The 14,408-nt window shown below is 52.0% G+C and overlaps 1 protein-coding gene across 3 annotated transcripts in view; it reads right to left on the minus strand.

Annotated features, from left to right (window-relative positions):
• The window catches only part of Grik5 (glutamate ionotropic receptor kainate type subunit 5), a 60,039-nt gene extending 48,332 nt beyond the window's left edge, over positions 1–11,707 (minus strand). For 2 of the 3 annotated variants that reach the window (XM_046455598.2, XM_046455596.2), the window contains exons 1-6: positions 10,709–11,707; positions 6,979–7,107; positions 6,502–6,666; positions 3,528–3,625; positions 3,267–3,432; positions 1,094–1,272 (exon numbers count right to left, since the gene is read on the minus strand). In XM_046455598.2, coding sequence (XP_046311554.1) covers positions 1,094–1,272; positions 3,267–3,432; positions 3,528–3,625; positions 6,502–6,666; positions 6,979–7,057 — 687 coding nt within the window. In that variant the 5' untranslated portion in view covers positions 7,058–7,107; positions 10,709–11,707. The remainder of the gene's footprint in view (positions 1–1,093; positions 1,273–3,266; positions 3,433–3,527; positions 3,626–6,501; positions 6,667–6,978; positions 7,108–10,708) is intronic. The other variant, XM_046455597.2, reaches the window with a different exon arrangement.
• Positions 11,708–14,408: the final 2,701 nt, after the last annotated feature.

The raw sequence follows: 14,408 nt of genomic DNA on the forward strand, positions 1-14,408 counted from the left end.
TCCTCATAAAGGAACTTGGCAGACTTCCTTCTGGAAATGAAGGAAAACCTCAGAAACAGGCTGGACGAGGACAGGAACTTAACCTTAAACCTCACATTGCCCAAAAGGTGTTGAGCTGCTAATGTGTAGGACTCAGCCCCATCACATATGAGCTCAGAAAAGCATTACACAACCAGAGGCCACCCATTTTAATCCTGAGGTTCGTTTTTTGAGTTCCCTTTCTTATAGTCCTCAAGAACAAAGCTGGAAGACCTCTCTACACCATGAGTGCCCAGTCCTGACCTGCCATGAGAATTATTACAGGGCATCAACTTGTATTTCCTGCATGGCAGGAGCTGAGGGTTACACGTGGCTATCGGGGAAGGGCAAGGTGAGAGAGAAAGCAGACCACACACAGCTCCACCGGAGGGACCAGGCTGCCTGCCCAGGCCAGACTGCCTCCTGAGCCTGAAACCTTTTCCCTAAGCCATCCTGCCTCCAGAGTCCACTTTCACTTCTTTCTGTGGGCTATTATCAGCAATGACATATGGTTTTAATTTAAAAAAAAGTGGAGAAAAATAATACAAATTTGATTATGAAGAAAAATTAAGAACAGGGAAGCAAATCAGTGATTAATGAGTGTGGGTCACTGGTAGACAGAATGTGCTGAGCCCCCGGGGGAAGGTCCTATTGCTCTGGGCCCTCTTGTGTGTCCTTGAGCCAGTCCTCCCCACAAACTTCAGCTTCTTCATCTACCAAATGCTCATGACACTTGTCCTGCAGAGTGATAGTCAAATTAAAGATGCACAGTAAGTATCTCAACTCTATTGTGCTAAACACTTTCCGGGCCATTCACTCACCAACCCTCACTACAAGCCACTGAGGTAGGAACTATCACTGTCCTTACTTCCCAGAAAGACAAGGTGACTGTCCAGGACCACATGTCAAGGGAGCAGCCAGGCCAGGCAATGAACCTTATAATCATCAGTTGCATGTAAGAAGAGGGTCTTGATATCCTCTCCCATCATTGCCCTGAGCATTGAGTGATGTGGTCACAGTTACCAAGGTTTCTGACCCTGGTCCTTTGAAATGAGAAACAGTGGAGAGGGCCCACCTTGCGGAGGACAAGGTGGGAGATGGACGCATTGGCATCAATGATGATGGTAGACACTTTGTCATCTCGGATCTCCTTGAGCAACGGTGTGGGGTCCCGACTGTCATCCAGCATTCTCACAGACAGCGTCTCCTTGGAGATGAGGAAGCCACGCACCAGTTCCTCCAATCGCAGCAGGCCTGAAGGAGGGTCAGGCCTTGGCTTAGAGCCCTGCTTTCTGGGTGCCAGACACGGGGCAGACACTCCTTTCTCCTCCCCAACACAGGGCAGCAGGTAGAGAACTAGAGGGCATGCCAAGAAGATGGTATGGCTGTCCCCAGTGTAGCTGGGGCCTCAGGGCACTGGGCTCAGGGACCTAATGCCCAGATCCTTCCCAAGTAAAATCTCAGCCTAGACCCCTCCCCAGATCTCCAAACGCCTCTCCCGCACCCTCACTGGGATGTATGACATCACATTCAACATCCCTGTTTTCTTGCCCAAACCACATTACCCTGCCCCATTTTCCACCTTTGGGTGAACAGCAATTGCAGCCTGACAGTGGCTCATGCCAGACCTCGATGGAAGCCTGGCTTTCTCTCGCTCCACCTCCCTCATCCACACCTAGCCCATCCAGGCTCTCCTTTCAAAACACTTTAGAACCCATTCTGCCATCCCACTATCACTACCTGACCCAAGCCCACAGCCATCTCTTGCCTCTTGCAAGAGCCACATTGGCTCCTATAAGTTTGTTTCTTACACAGCAGCCAAAATGATGTCAATAGGTGGCCTCCTGCTCTGCATCAAGCCCTTTGATGGCTCCACATTTCTTCTCCCTGTTACTCACACAGCTCTGGCCACAGACAGCTCCTTTCTGCTCTGCACACACAATAGTCACGCTTCTGTACTGTGGCCTTGGCCCTGGCTGTTCCCTCTACCTGGAACTCTCTTCTCTCAGGTCCCCATCTTCTCCAGCCCTTACTCAAAATCACCTTCTCAACAAGGCCCGAACCCACCATTTCAGGGCTGAGACCATCATTTTGTTTAAAAATGTCCTCCATGCCCCCTCCAGATTCCCAATCCTTACTACTGGCTGCCATGTCCTCACAGAGCTTACTGTGTCTAGCCACAGCAAGCGCTTATTTACAGTGTTTATTGCCTAACACCTCTCGGAATGGAGGTTTAACAAAGAATGATTTCTGTCTGCCTCACTCACTGGGGGTCACTAACACCAACAGTGTCTGGCACCCATCAGATGCTCGGTGAGCCCCCTTGGAAACAGGAATTCCTTCCAGAGCTTACAGAGCACAATCTGCCCTCTTTCAAGCTCCACACCTACCAGACTAACCACTTGGATGTCTAAGACAGATTTGCTATACCCAGCATGTGCTCCTCAAGCTGACTGTTGTTCTCTCTGGTGCCATGGCTGACCCTGGCCTCCCCACCCTCCTCTATTCCCTCAATCCACCTTGGTTCTCTACTCTGATTTCTACCACCTGGGCCCAAAACCACATTATCTTTCCTTGCTTCTTATTGGTCTCCCAGTCTCGTGTGTCCTTCTCCAACCCACTCTCTTCCTATAACATGAACCTGGCTGTGTGCCCTTGCCCTGTCCTGCTTAGAAAACTTCCATGGCTCACTTGCCTCCTGCTTCACTGCTCTTATACTCCAGCCAGGAGCATTCCTGAGCATCTCAGAGAGCCACCTCTGCCTCTGCCAAGCCCTCTGTTTGGAATATGCCCTCCAGGTTCAGCTTAGATGTCCTCTTCTCAGATACAGGCTCTGAACCTCCCAGATAGGTTGGGGCCCTCCCAGAGGCCCCACACACCTCCTGGAAGCCCACATTACCAGTCTGGGTCCCAACAATTCAGTGACCTGCAGCCCCCCCTAGATAGAGTCTTGTGAAGGCAGAGACCTGCCTAGCACTGTTCCCGGCCAATCCCCCCAGGGCCTAGCAGAAGGTTGGACGAAGCAGGTACTCAGTGACCATTTGTGGACCAACTGGGTACCTCTGGGGAAAGAAGGGGTCTGTGGAACCAGAGGTCTTAGTTCCTAAAAGGGAAAGGGACAGTGGGGACTACTAGGAAAGCCTAATACCCAGGTTGCCCAGGGCTCCTAGCCAGGGGGGACTGAACAACCGTATGGGAAGGGACATTTGGGGAGAATCAAAACAAAACATCCAGTTCTCCTCCCTCACACTCAGCCTTGGCGCAGATGAGGCTGGCCGAGGGGTAGTTGAAGGACTTGAGGATTCGGGAGACTGCCAGGCTGACGTCCTCGTTACTGGGGTAGAGGCTGACAGATGCGAAGCGAAGGTACTGAAGGCGGGGCGTCTCCTCGGGACCCACTTTGATGTGGGGGATCTGAACAGAGAGGGAGCTTTTGCTTCCATCCTGTTGCTCCCCAGCCCTCACCTCCCAGGGACCACTCACCCCCAACCCCGCGATCCATGCCTCACCTCCTTCTCCCCACAGATATGGCTCACAGTGGAGGCAGATGCTGGGCTGGAGGAGGGTCCCAGGACAGACACAACCCCCTTGGGCAGGATCTGGCACACTGTAAGGGGAAACGAAGAGACCAGAGTCAGGGATTCTTGGCCTCCTCTCCTACCCCACCCGCCAGGGGACAGCCTGGACTAGGAGATGACCTGGACACTTGAAAATGCCTGCTGCTTCTCTATCTACCCAGTCCTAGAGGCCCAATCCCTGATCTTGCTCAATATAGTGTACAAAAGGAAGAGAAACAAGGCAGAGGTTCAGGTCAGACTAAGAGAAATAAAGGAAAGCAGAGAGAGACAGACACCAGGGGGCCAGTTCCTCTGCCTTCCTCTTTCTCAATCTTTTCAGCCATGTTGCCACCTAGGATGCACCCAGCACTCCCTCCACACTGAACCCGCAGCCAATGTCCCCTGGGTCTGCTCCAGACACCACCCTTCTGTTACATCTACTAGCTCCTCCTGCTTTCTTCCCCTAAAACACATGTGGTTCTCAAGACTCAGAGGCAGACAGCTGCTGCTCTTGCCTGCTCGTGCCTGTTCTCACAGCAGAATGCTGTCTTTTCCTGGAAAAACCACTCTGCCCCTCAGTTTATGCACTTCCCAGGATTGATTGGCACCCGACTCAGGCCTGGCCAGTCACAAAGCCACATCCTCTTGGCCACAGTGACTGGTTCAGAGATGGTTCTGGGTTCAAATCAGACCAGAAAGATCCTTCCCCAAGTTCTGCTATGATTATTATTGAGTTTCCTAAACTGGTGAGATGTGAGCTTTGAACTGCTACAGCCATCCTGCCACCAGCTGAGAAGGGCACTCCTGAAAATGAAGCCAACTCAGAGGAAAGCAGGACCCAGAGATAAAAACAGAGAGATTCCTAGACTATCATTTCAACCTCTGGATCCAGCCATTCCTAGAACAATTCTGGGATATCATTCGAGTACCTGGATGTAGTCATGCCTCCTAAAATTAGTCTGCAGGACTTTTTTTTTTTTTAAGAATTCTTTTTTTATTTTATATATCTTTATTTTTATTTTTTTATGTGGTGTTGAGGATCGAACCCAGCGCCCTGCACATGCCAGGCAAATGCGCTACTGCTTGAGCCACATCCCCAGCCCTGCAGGACTTTTTTAAAAATAAGTATTTTTTTTTTTTTTAGTTTAGATGGACACAATACCTTTATTTTGCTTATTTATTTATTTTCATGTGGTGTTGAGGATTGAACCCAGTGACTCACATGTGTCAGGCAAATGCTCTACTGCTGAACCACAATCCCAGCCCCTAGTCTGTAGGTCTTTTAGCAACCTGATCTAATAGTATGTATGTGTGTGAGTGTGTTGCTATGGATAGAACCCAGGGACTAGGCAAGTGCTTTACAAGTAAGCTAAGCCCCTAGCTATAATATCTCTTTTTTCCTTAAACCAGTCTGAGTAGAGTTTCTGTCATATTTAACTAAAAGTATCAAAACTGAACATCTCATCTTCCTCCAAACTTGTTACTTCTGTGCCTTCCACACTTGTGAAGGTCCCACCACTTGCACAGACCAGGTGCCTCTTTCCCCGTAGTCATTAATCACCAACTCCTCTCTCTTCTTTGTCTCCAAGATTTCTTATACCTGTGCCCCACTCTTTAATCCCTCTGCCCCGTCCTATTTTGGATTACCAAGTCAGGCAAGTACCAGCCTCTTCATGCATCACTCAAATCCAGCCTCTGGATTCCCCTTCCAAAAGCCTAGTCCCTGGTCTAAACCCATTGGCAACTCCCTACTGCCTTGGCTAAAGGTCGTGTCTCTTACCCTGGCACTGCAGGCCTCCTTAAGCCAGGCTGCCAATCTGCCCAATTTTGCCTCCCACTGCCCTGTCATATTCTATCCCAGGAACCACTCACGATTCTCTCAAATGTGCCCTGAATTCAGGTAGTCAGGATGGCCTCAACCCCACATACTATTCCTTGGTTCCAAATTCTTCCTCCTGCCCCGCAGCTCCAGACTCCAGGTATGTGCCTACAATGCCATCTGTCTTCTTACTTTCCACCATCACTTTTCCCAGACCATGTTCTATGCTGCACCAGTCAAAAAAATCTAGGAAATGCTGTGCCCCATTCTCCCTCTTGGTGATTTGAAATATTACATGAACATAATAAAACTTCTAAAGCCAGGTGCAGTGGTACACGCCTGTAATCCCAGTGGCTCAGGAGGTGAGGCAGGAGGATTGTGAGTTCAAAGCCAACTTCAAAAATTTAGTGAGGCTCTAATTTAGTGAGACCCTATTTCTAAATAAAATATAAAAAAGGGCTGGGAATGTAGCTCAGTGCCCCTGGGTTCAATCCCCGGTACAACCCTCCCCACCACACCCCCCAAAAAAGAACTTCTGATAAGGCCTGCAGAAGAAAACCCTGTCTAAATCATGCTATCTTTTTTTTCCTCCTCTTGGTGTTGCTAGGGATAGAACCTAGCATCTCGTGACATGCTAAGCAAGTGCTCTACCACTGAGCTACATCCCCAGCTCTTAAACATGGTTTAAGACAGCTGCTTGCAAAGGTCAATATCTCCAGCACATCTGTTCAAGTAGCGTGTATTAACATTCATTCATTCATTCATTCAATATTCAAACACTTCCACACCCCTATCATGTGGCAGGCTTGGGCTCCACAGGTGTGCTGGGAACAGTGCTACTCTCTACATTCTGTTCACCTGCCAAAGTTCTGCTTCAGTCTAGCCTCCTTCAGCATGCTTTTGCTGACCCACCCTTAAGCTACCTGCCTCACTGCCCAGGACCTGCACCCAGCAGCAGCCTCCTCTGGGAAAGAGAAGGCAGACACAAAGGTAGTAGGCAGACAGATTCAGGAGAGGTCAAGGCCAAGATGAGGAGGTCAGGGCAGAGGGACAGACTGAGGGCCCCAACTGCCCTGCCTCACCCCACGCCCCCGTGGCCCCGCTCACTGGTGTCCGTGGTCTCATACTGGCTGTCCCGCTGCAGCTCAAAGATGTCTACTTCCACTCGGGCCTTGGCTGGGACCTCGATGATCCCGTTGATCTGCTCCCGGGCCAGAGCCAGGGCCAGACGCTCACCACGGCCACACACTGTCTGGTCGTCCAGGATTGCAGCTGAGGGGACACAGGGGTTGGGGACCAGACTCCTAGGTCCTGAGAAAAGAGGGGCTGGGGTCTAAAATGAGGGCAGGTATAGAGACTAAGGGTCTAGACTTCTGGATCTGAGACTGGAGAGAACTGGAGATCTCAACTCCTAGGTGCAGAGGAAGGAGGAGTTGGGGGCCAGGGCTCCCCATGTTGTTGAAGAATGTGGGAATGTGAGGCCCAGAATCCTGGATCCCAGGGGACTGACATGCATGGGTTCCCAAAAGGACCCCCAGGACCCAGAAGGAGGTCTCTGAGAGAGGGGCTGCTATAGGACCTCACCCATGCGCAGTGATGAGAGCACCTGGCAGCTGGGACTGGCGAAGGCGACAATCAGCAGCAGCAGCAGCTCAGCCGGCATCTTCCTCCCCTCCTCATGGGGACGCAGCTGCCGCGGCCCCCACTCGCCACCTGCAGGGAGACCCCCAAGCTGAGGGGAGACTGCTGATATGAAGGCAGAGTCTCTTAGGAGGGCTGCTAGACAGGGTGACAAGCACAACCCCCAGGACATTGCTGGTGAAGGGTTCACAGCTCTGCAGGACCCTGCTCTGACTATAAGTTTGCAGTACTGGGGCACTGCTAGAAGGAAGCTCAGGCTCAGAGGTGCAACCAGGAGGAGCTCCCAGCACTTGGGCACTGATGGGACAGACACTGCTAGAGAATGCACACAGTGACCCAAGTGGGAGCAAGGCATGTTAGAGATCTCAGGTAGGAGTGATTCCAGGGACCAGCCCCACCCCAATAAGAAACCAGGAAGTGCCACCCCCCTCACCCAGTCCCGCCCCTGTCTCTGGGCAGGCAGCTGTTACTAGGCAACAGAAACAGGCTGGAGAGAATGCAATGGTTGCTAGGCAACCCCATCCCAAGCTTCAGTTGCCACCTTCCTGACATCCCTAGTTCCCACAATCCCATGGGAAGAGAGGACTGGACATCTGGGGTCTGGTTTGGGGACAGTATCCAGGACTTAGGAAACTTGAGGAGAGTGGAGAACAGAAAGGAAGAGGGAGACTCACATAGATGGATGGACCCAAAGTAGTAAAGGGGCCTAACCAAAAAAAAAAAAAAGAATAAAGAGAAGTGAGGAAACAGAGCTAGAAGGTCTTGGGGGAAATGGAGAGACCCAGAAAAGAAGAAAGGAAGGAAAAACAGGCAGATATAAAAGGGAACAGAAAGATGATAGGAAAATGGAGAGGGAAATGGAGAGAGATACACAAGAAGGGTTACAGGGAGCTAGGGATAGAATTAGGAGAGAAAGAGGGAAGAAAAAGAAGATGGGGGAGATATGAAGATACAGAAAGAGAGGGCAGAAGCAAAAAGAGGAAGAGATGGGCTAGGGTTGTGGCTCAGCGGTAGAGCATTCGCCTGGGACGTGCGAGGCCCTAGGTTTGATCCACAGCACCACATATAAATAAATAAAAAATAAAGGTATTGTGTCCAACTACAATATATATATATATATATATATATATATATATATATATATATATATATATATATATATAAAGAGGAAGAGAGCAGGATAGGTTGACCAAGCACAGGAGAGGCACAGAGTGAGGAAGACAGAATAGACAGCACAAACCAACTCAGGATGCAACCCGAGGAGAGCCAGAAGGCAAGAAAGTGAGTGAGGCTGGGAATGAGCTGTTGCAGTAGTGCATGCCAAACTGCTGCCCCCACCCTGTTCTGGGGAGCTGAAGAAAAGGGGAGAGACTGAATCTTTGCTTCTCACAACTCTCGACCGCCAGGGGTTAGGGATGGCTCTGGATGCACCACTGGGCAGGATGTTTGGCCAGATGCACATGCAGCACGGGCCAAGGGCCATGCCCCAAGAGAAGGGATACTTGGGTTTCAGGACAGAGGATTGTTGTAGGGCCCGGAGTGCTATGAGGTGAAACTAGTGTCTCTCCACATCCCACCCAGTCTCCATAGAAGGAAAGCTTGAGCTGATGAGATGCCAGAGTGACAACTGCTAGGAATGACAGAAGTACAACCCAAAACCTTGGATCATATGATGTGGTCAGGAAAGCCCAGTCAGTTTGAGCCCTGTCAGTCTGAGCTCTGTACCTGTCAGTCCCAACCCTGGCCTCACTGCATGACCTTGAGCAAGTCACCACTCTCTGGGCCTCTGGGAAGGAGAGGCTGGGGGACAGGAATGCACGCTGGACAGGCTGGTGGCTACAGACTGTAATTTAGATTTAAGGTGAAGGCTTGTCAAGGGTAGGAGCAAGGGATGATGGGAGAGCTGGGAGAAGAGCTCACAGTAGAAAGGTTGGGAAGGTGGGGTTGGGAGGGGTCATCCTGAGACACCAGAGACTTTGGAACAAATAGGGAGCAGAGACTAGAGGACAGAAAGACCAAGAGAGGAGACAGAAGGGCAGGGACCAAGAGACACAGGTGGGAGAACGACAGAGACACAATGCAGGGACAAGCTTGGGGACAGCAAATAGACACAGAGGTCCAGGAAGGCATGCACAGCAAGACAGACAGACCAAAAGTGGTAACTGGGGCTAAATGGGTGAGGACAACAAACAGACACAGCCTAGAAGTGAAACACCCAAGGTGGCAGAAAACAGACTGAAGATGAGAGGGAGGAGGTATAGGGAGCCAGCAGGCCTGGGACTACAGACGGGGACTCAGGCCAAGCCAGACAAGGCAAAAACACTGTCAGTCGCTGGGGGGAAGGGGCAAGTAAGGGGCCCTGCCACTGGGGAAAGAGAGAAAGACAAGAGGGCAAAGGAGAGATGAGTAGACAAATAGGGTGAGGAAGAAGACTTAAAAAAAAGAAGAAGAAGAAGAAGAGAAAGTACAGGAACTGTAGGGAGGAGAGAAACAATAAAACTTGGAGAGTCTGAGAAAGAGACAGGGAGAGGAAAGAAGAGGGAGGATGATGAGCTGCACAGCAGCCTAAGAGAGGTAAGAGGGGCAGAAGTGAGAAAGAAACGCATGAGGGAGAAGCACACAGGGAAAGAGATGGACTCAGAGACAACAGGAGAGAGAGAGAAAAAGAGTCAGGAGGAAAGAACTGAGGCAGAGAGGAAGAATAAATGTGCCTGGAGTGGCAGAGGCAGCTAGCTCCCCCTAACACAGGCATATCTAGCAGGAGACGCTCAGGGATGGTTGTGGGGGTAAAAAGATCCCAGGGGATGCAAGCCCCCAGGCATGGGTAGGGATGGGAGCAGAAAGGCCAGGCAGGGAAAAACAGAAGTGAGAAGAGAGGGCTCAGGGTCGAAAAGCAGAACCACCCAGCAATCAGGGAGCAGAGGCGGCTAGGGAGTAGGTAGAGGGGCTGGGTACCCAGAGTGGGTCTGAAGGAGGGAAGGCAAAAAGTAAGAGATAGAAAACAGCCTCCAAACCTCAAGTCCTGAGCTCAGAGCTGGAGAGAGAAAGGAGGCAAAGAACAGAAGGAGAAGTGGAAAGATGGCTAGGATGGCCTGGGCACCTCTGACAGAGACCACTAACAGAGACCCAACAATACAGGCTTAGGCTAATAGCAAAGAAGAGAGAAGTTGGGCAGAGTCAGATAGAGGCCCAAGAGACACATGAAGTGGAAACAAAAACAGAAAGACATTTCCAAGAGATATGAGGTGGGATAGGCAGATAAGATGGGGACAGGGCGTGTGGTAGGCACAGGGTGGGTGGGGAGGGCACTGAAACAGAGTGAGAGTAGGAGCTGGTCTGGGACGGGACCAAAGATCAGTGAAGGGGGTGGGGGCAGGGACCTGCCAGAAACCCCAGAGAAGTGAGACACCACAAGTAAGAGCTGGCCAACCCCACAGGACCTCAGGAAGCCGGGGACTGGGGCAGGTGTGAACTGTGTACCCAGAAGTAGGGGTGAGAAAAGGTCATGGTGAAGGGAGGTTAGGGAGATGGAGGGCATGAAGCAGGCCCCTAGTGAGGGAGGGTCCTTGCTGTCTGGAGAACAGGGAATGTGAGGACCCTATTAGGTGGGCAGTGAGCCCAGCCTTCCAGGACCCAGGACCCAGCCCAATCCCCGCCCTGCAGAGACACTCACGGATCCTGGTGGGACGGAGGGCTGGGCTCCCTCGAGGCCCGAGGAACGACAGAGGAGCGACAGTCGAGAGATGGTCTGGTGCTGGGTGGTGGTGTGGCTGGGGCAGGGGGAGAGGGCAGTTCACAGGGCCCCCTCCCCCGCCGCCGGCTGTGGACCCCAACTAATCCAAACTGGTGGCTCCCAAGGAAGGGGAGGAAGGACAGGTGGAAAAGGAGAGGGCGGGCCAGGAGGGGAGGAAGGGGAAAGGAGAAAATGGAGGAGAGAAGGGGAGAGAGGAGAGGGGGAAGGAGCAAATGGAGGGGAAGGAGGGAGGAAAGGAAGAGAGGAAGGTGAAAACGGAAGGGAGGGGGACACAGGCAAAGCCGGGGGAGGGGGAAGCCGGCCCGGGAAAGGGCCCCCGCCCCCTCCCCTAGCCTGGCCGGCCTGGGGGGGCCACAGGGGGTGGCGAGGACTGGGTGGAGAAAAGGAAGCTGGCCATCGGGAGAAGTGGGGGAGGGGAGGGCTTGATGGGGGGGAGGGGGTCGCCCCCGTCCCCCCCTCCCCCCAGAGCCTTGGCCCTGCCCTGGATGAGGCTGGGGCCTGAAGTCCTCAAGCCCTCAGCCCCAGTGGGAAAAACATGCTGGGGGCCTGGAAAGGCAGGCAGTAGAGGGGCTGGGGAGGATGGGATGCTGGCGGCGGAGAGCGAGCAGGGGGCAGATGAGGTGGAGAGATGGGGAAGAGGAGAGGAGGAGAGAGGAGAGGAGGAGAGGAGGATGAAGAGGAGCAGGGAGGGAGAACGGAGAGGAGCAGGTGGAAGAGGAAGGCGGAGGTGGGGTGTCCCGGGGGCGGCCCTCCCAGGGCCTCGGTGGGAGGGCCTGGCCACGGACTCCTGGTCCCCTGTGAGAAGCAGCAGCCGCCGGCTCTGTGTCCCCAGCTGGGCCTGCCTTCCTGCTGCTGGCCGCCGCCACCGCTCCTTCTCCCCTCTGAGGCCGCCGCCTGCCTGCCCGCCCGCCGCCCGCGCTGGGTCCTGGAGTGCTGGGGGGGGGGGGTTGGTGGAAGGAGGGAGGCAGGGAGGAGGGCAGGCAGGAGGAAGGGAGGGAGGAGGCAGAGAGCAAGGAGGGAGGGAGGGGAACCGGGGAAGGGGGAGTTCGCATTGGTTGGGCTGGGGGGCCCCCGCGAGGAGAATGCTGATGAGAGGAAGGAGCTGCATTGGATGGAGGGCCCACCCCCAGGTCACCCCCTCTACCACACCATGCCACCGCCCTGCCCAGGCAGCCCTAGGTACGGGAGCCCACAGAGAAGAGAGGTAGCAGGGAGACTTGGGGAGAAGGCCATGGAGATGGAGAGAGGGCTACAGAGATGAAGAAAAATGCAGAAAAAGAGAAAGGCAGCCATCAATATCCAGAGAGATGGGCCCATAGGACAAGAAACAGAAAACTCCTCAGTCCATGGAAAGGGAATAAGGAAGCAGACCACAGGAACAGGAGAGGGACAAGAATGTGGGAGGAGGGCACGATAATGGGGGGGGGGGTGACACAGAAACCAGAGGTCCCAAAAGAGACAAGGATTTGGCTCATAGATGCAAAAGGCCCACTGAGGCAAGAGCGGCCAGTCATGGAGAAAGAGCCCCCATGAAGGGAAGAAATGGGTTCGGGTGTGGGAATTCTTGATAACACATACAGAAGTCTTTGGGATCCATAAAGATGAGTGGGTAGGAAGAAGAGGGCTTCATTCTCCAGTCACTAGAGCAAAGAAGCTCTGGGAAAGGGGCACAACACAAGAGCAGGGAGTGGATGGCACAGCCAGAGCTGGGAGACTCCCACCCTCCCAGGGAGCCTCTGCTGCCTCTCAAAGGAGCCTAGCTGGGGAGGGGGATGGAAGAGAGAATCTCCACAGATCTTGGAGTGGGGGTGGGTGGTGCACGGGCTGGGTGGGGGGTGAAATTTTGGGGGAAGGAACATGACAGTTGGCGCTGAAGGCTGAGCCCTGACTCACTACCACCCCCATGCTCGTGATGGGAGGAGACAGTGACACGCTCACGTGCGGTGCTCAGCATGTGACCGCTTGCCTCGCACACACAACTGGGCACGTGGCAACTCTCAGACCACACACAGGCCTAGCATGGGGAGTGCTCTGCAGCTGCCATGTGTGGCATCCCTGACATACATGTGACATTGGACTAACAACTCTGCACACATCCTCACCCAACTTGGGCAGCACCTATGACTTTGCTAACCCACTCTTAGCCAGGTCTGAGGCCCAGACTCATACCTGCCTCTTGGCTTTGCTTATGCAGCAATATCAACAAAGAATACCTATTCTCTCTAAACACTGTTCTTGAAGTCCGGGTCTGGTGCTGCCACTTCCAGAATGTCTAACCAGACCTCTTTTTACTCCTATATAGTCCAAAAGGTCCTAACCAACACAAGAAAGTTAAAAAAAAAATCCAAGAAGGTTCTAGCAGAAAGGGGCCTGAGAAACTACGCTGGACCCTCAGACTTTCAAGTGTAAAGGAGGTCTCTGTAGGAGCAAAAACCTGTCCAAGGGCAGACAGCCTATCAAAGGCTGAGCCTAACTTCTACTTCTCAGGCTCCCACCCTAGATGACTTCACCCTAAGGGCAAATCCAGCCTGATTTAAGAACCTTTGCAGGCCTTAACTTTAGAGCACGCTAATTTCCCAGTCAACTTCTTTGTTCTACTTCTTAGTCCAGCCATTCAACATGCAATCACAAACCATTCAGCCTGCCGTGCAGTAGCACCTGGGGACCAAGATTGTTCCCCAATTGTCTTATAAATGCTTGTCCCTCTATGTATTGTATTTTCTATAAATAGGTGATTAGATCTAGAAGCTTGACCAATTCTAGTATTATGTTTATTATTATTAAAGACTATTTCATTAAAAAAAAAAAGATTGTAAACTTTGGGTGGGATCAACTCCTGGCTTAGAATCCTGGCTGTCTATTCCTAATTATGGGAACTTGGACAAGTTACTTAACTTCTCTGGGCCTCAGTTTCTTTGAGGATAACTCAGGATAATAGTTTTTCCCTCTGAGGATTGTTCAGAGGATTAAACTAAATAATGCATGGAAAGCACTGAGTATAATTCCTAGCACATTCTAACATAGGAAATGTTGGCTATTATTATTAAGCTCCTTGAGACACTAATAAAAACTAACTCCTATGTAGATTTTACTCCATGCCTCACAACAACTCTCTGAGACAGAAGCTGTTCTTAGCCCCATTTCACAGATGAAGAAACTGAGACACAAGGGAGTTCACAGCAAGGAAGTGGCTGGGCCAGGATGTCAGTCCAAACATCCTGGTTTAACCACGTGGGCCTGGTGTTAGGGAGATTAGTGGAAAGTTAGGGCACCCAGTTAAGAGACTGATAAAGGCAAAGCAAAGGTAGTGACTGAAGAATGAGACCTAGATTTTCTGGTGTTCAATCCCCTACTAGCTTTTTGGCCTCAGATGGGGGAAAAGACCCAAGTCTGAGTTTATTCTCTGAGAAATGGGAAAGGGTAGGGAGGAGAGGTTTGACCAACTCTATCTTCCAGTTCCCCCACCTCAGATTCAGAGGGCCCTCTGATTTTTTGTTGTTGTTGTTCAGTGCTGGGGATTGAACCCAGGGCTTTGATCATGCAAGACAAACACTGTACCACTGAGCTGCATCCCCAACACCTAAAAACATTTTTTTTTTTTATAACAGTGCTGAAGCAA

This window comes from Marmota monax, unplaced genomic scaffold (assembly GCF_021218885.2).
Source record: "Marmota monax isolate L192 unplaced genomic scaffold, Marmota_monax_Labrador192_F-V1.1 WCK01_AAM20220418_F8-fsc00149, whole genome shotgun sequence".
Classification (NCBI taxonomy): Eukaryota; Metazoa; Chordata; class Mammalia; order Rodentia; family Sciuridae; genus Marmota; species Marmota monax.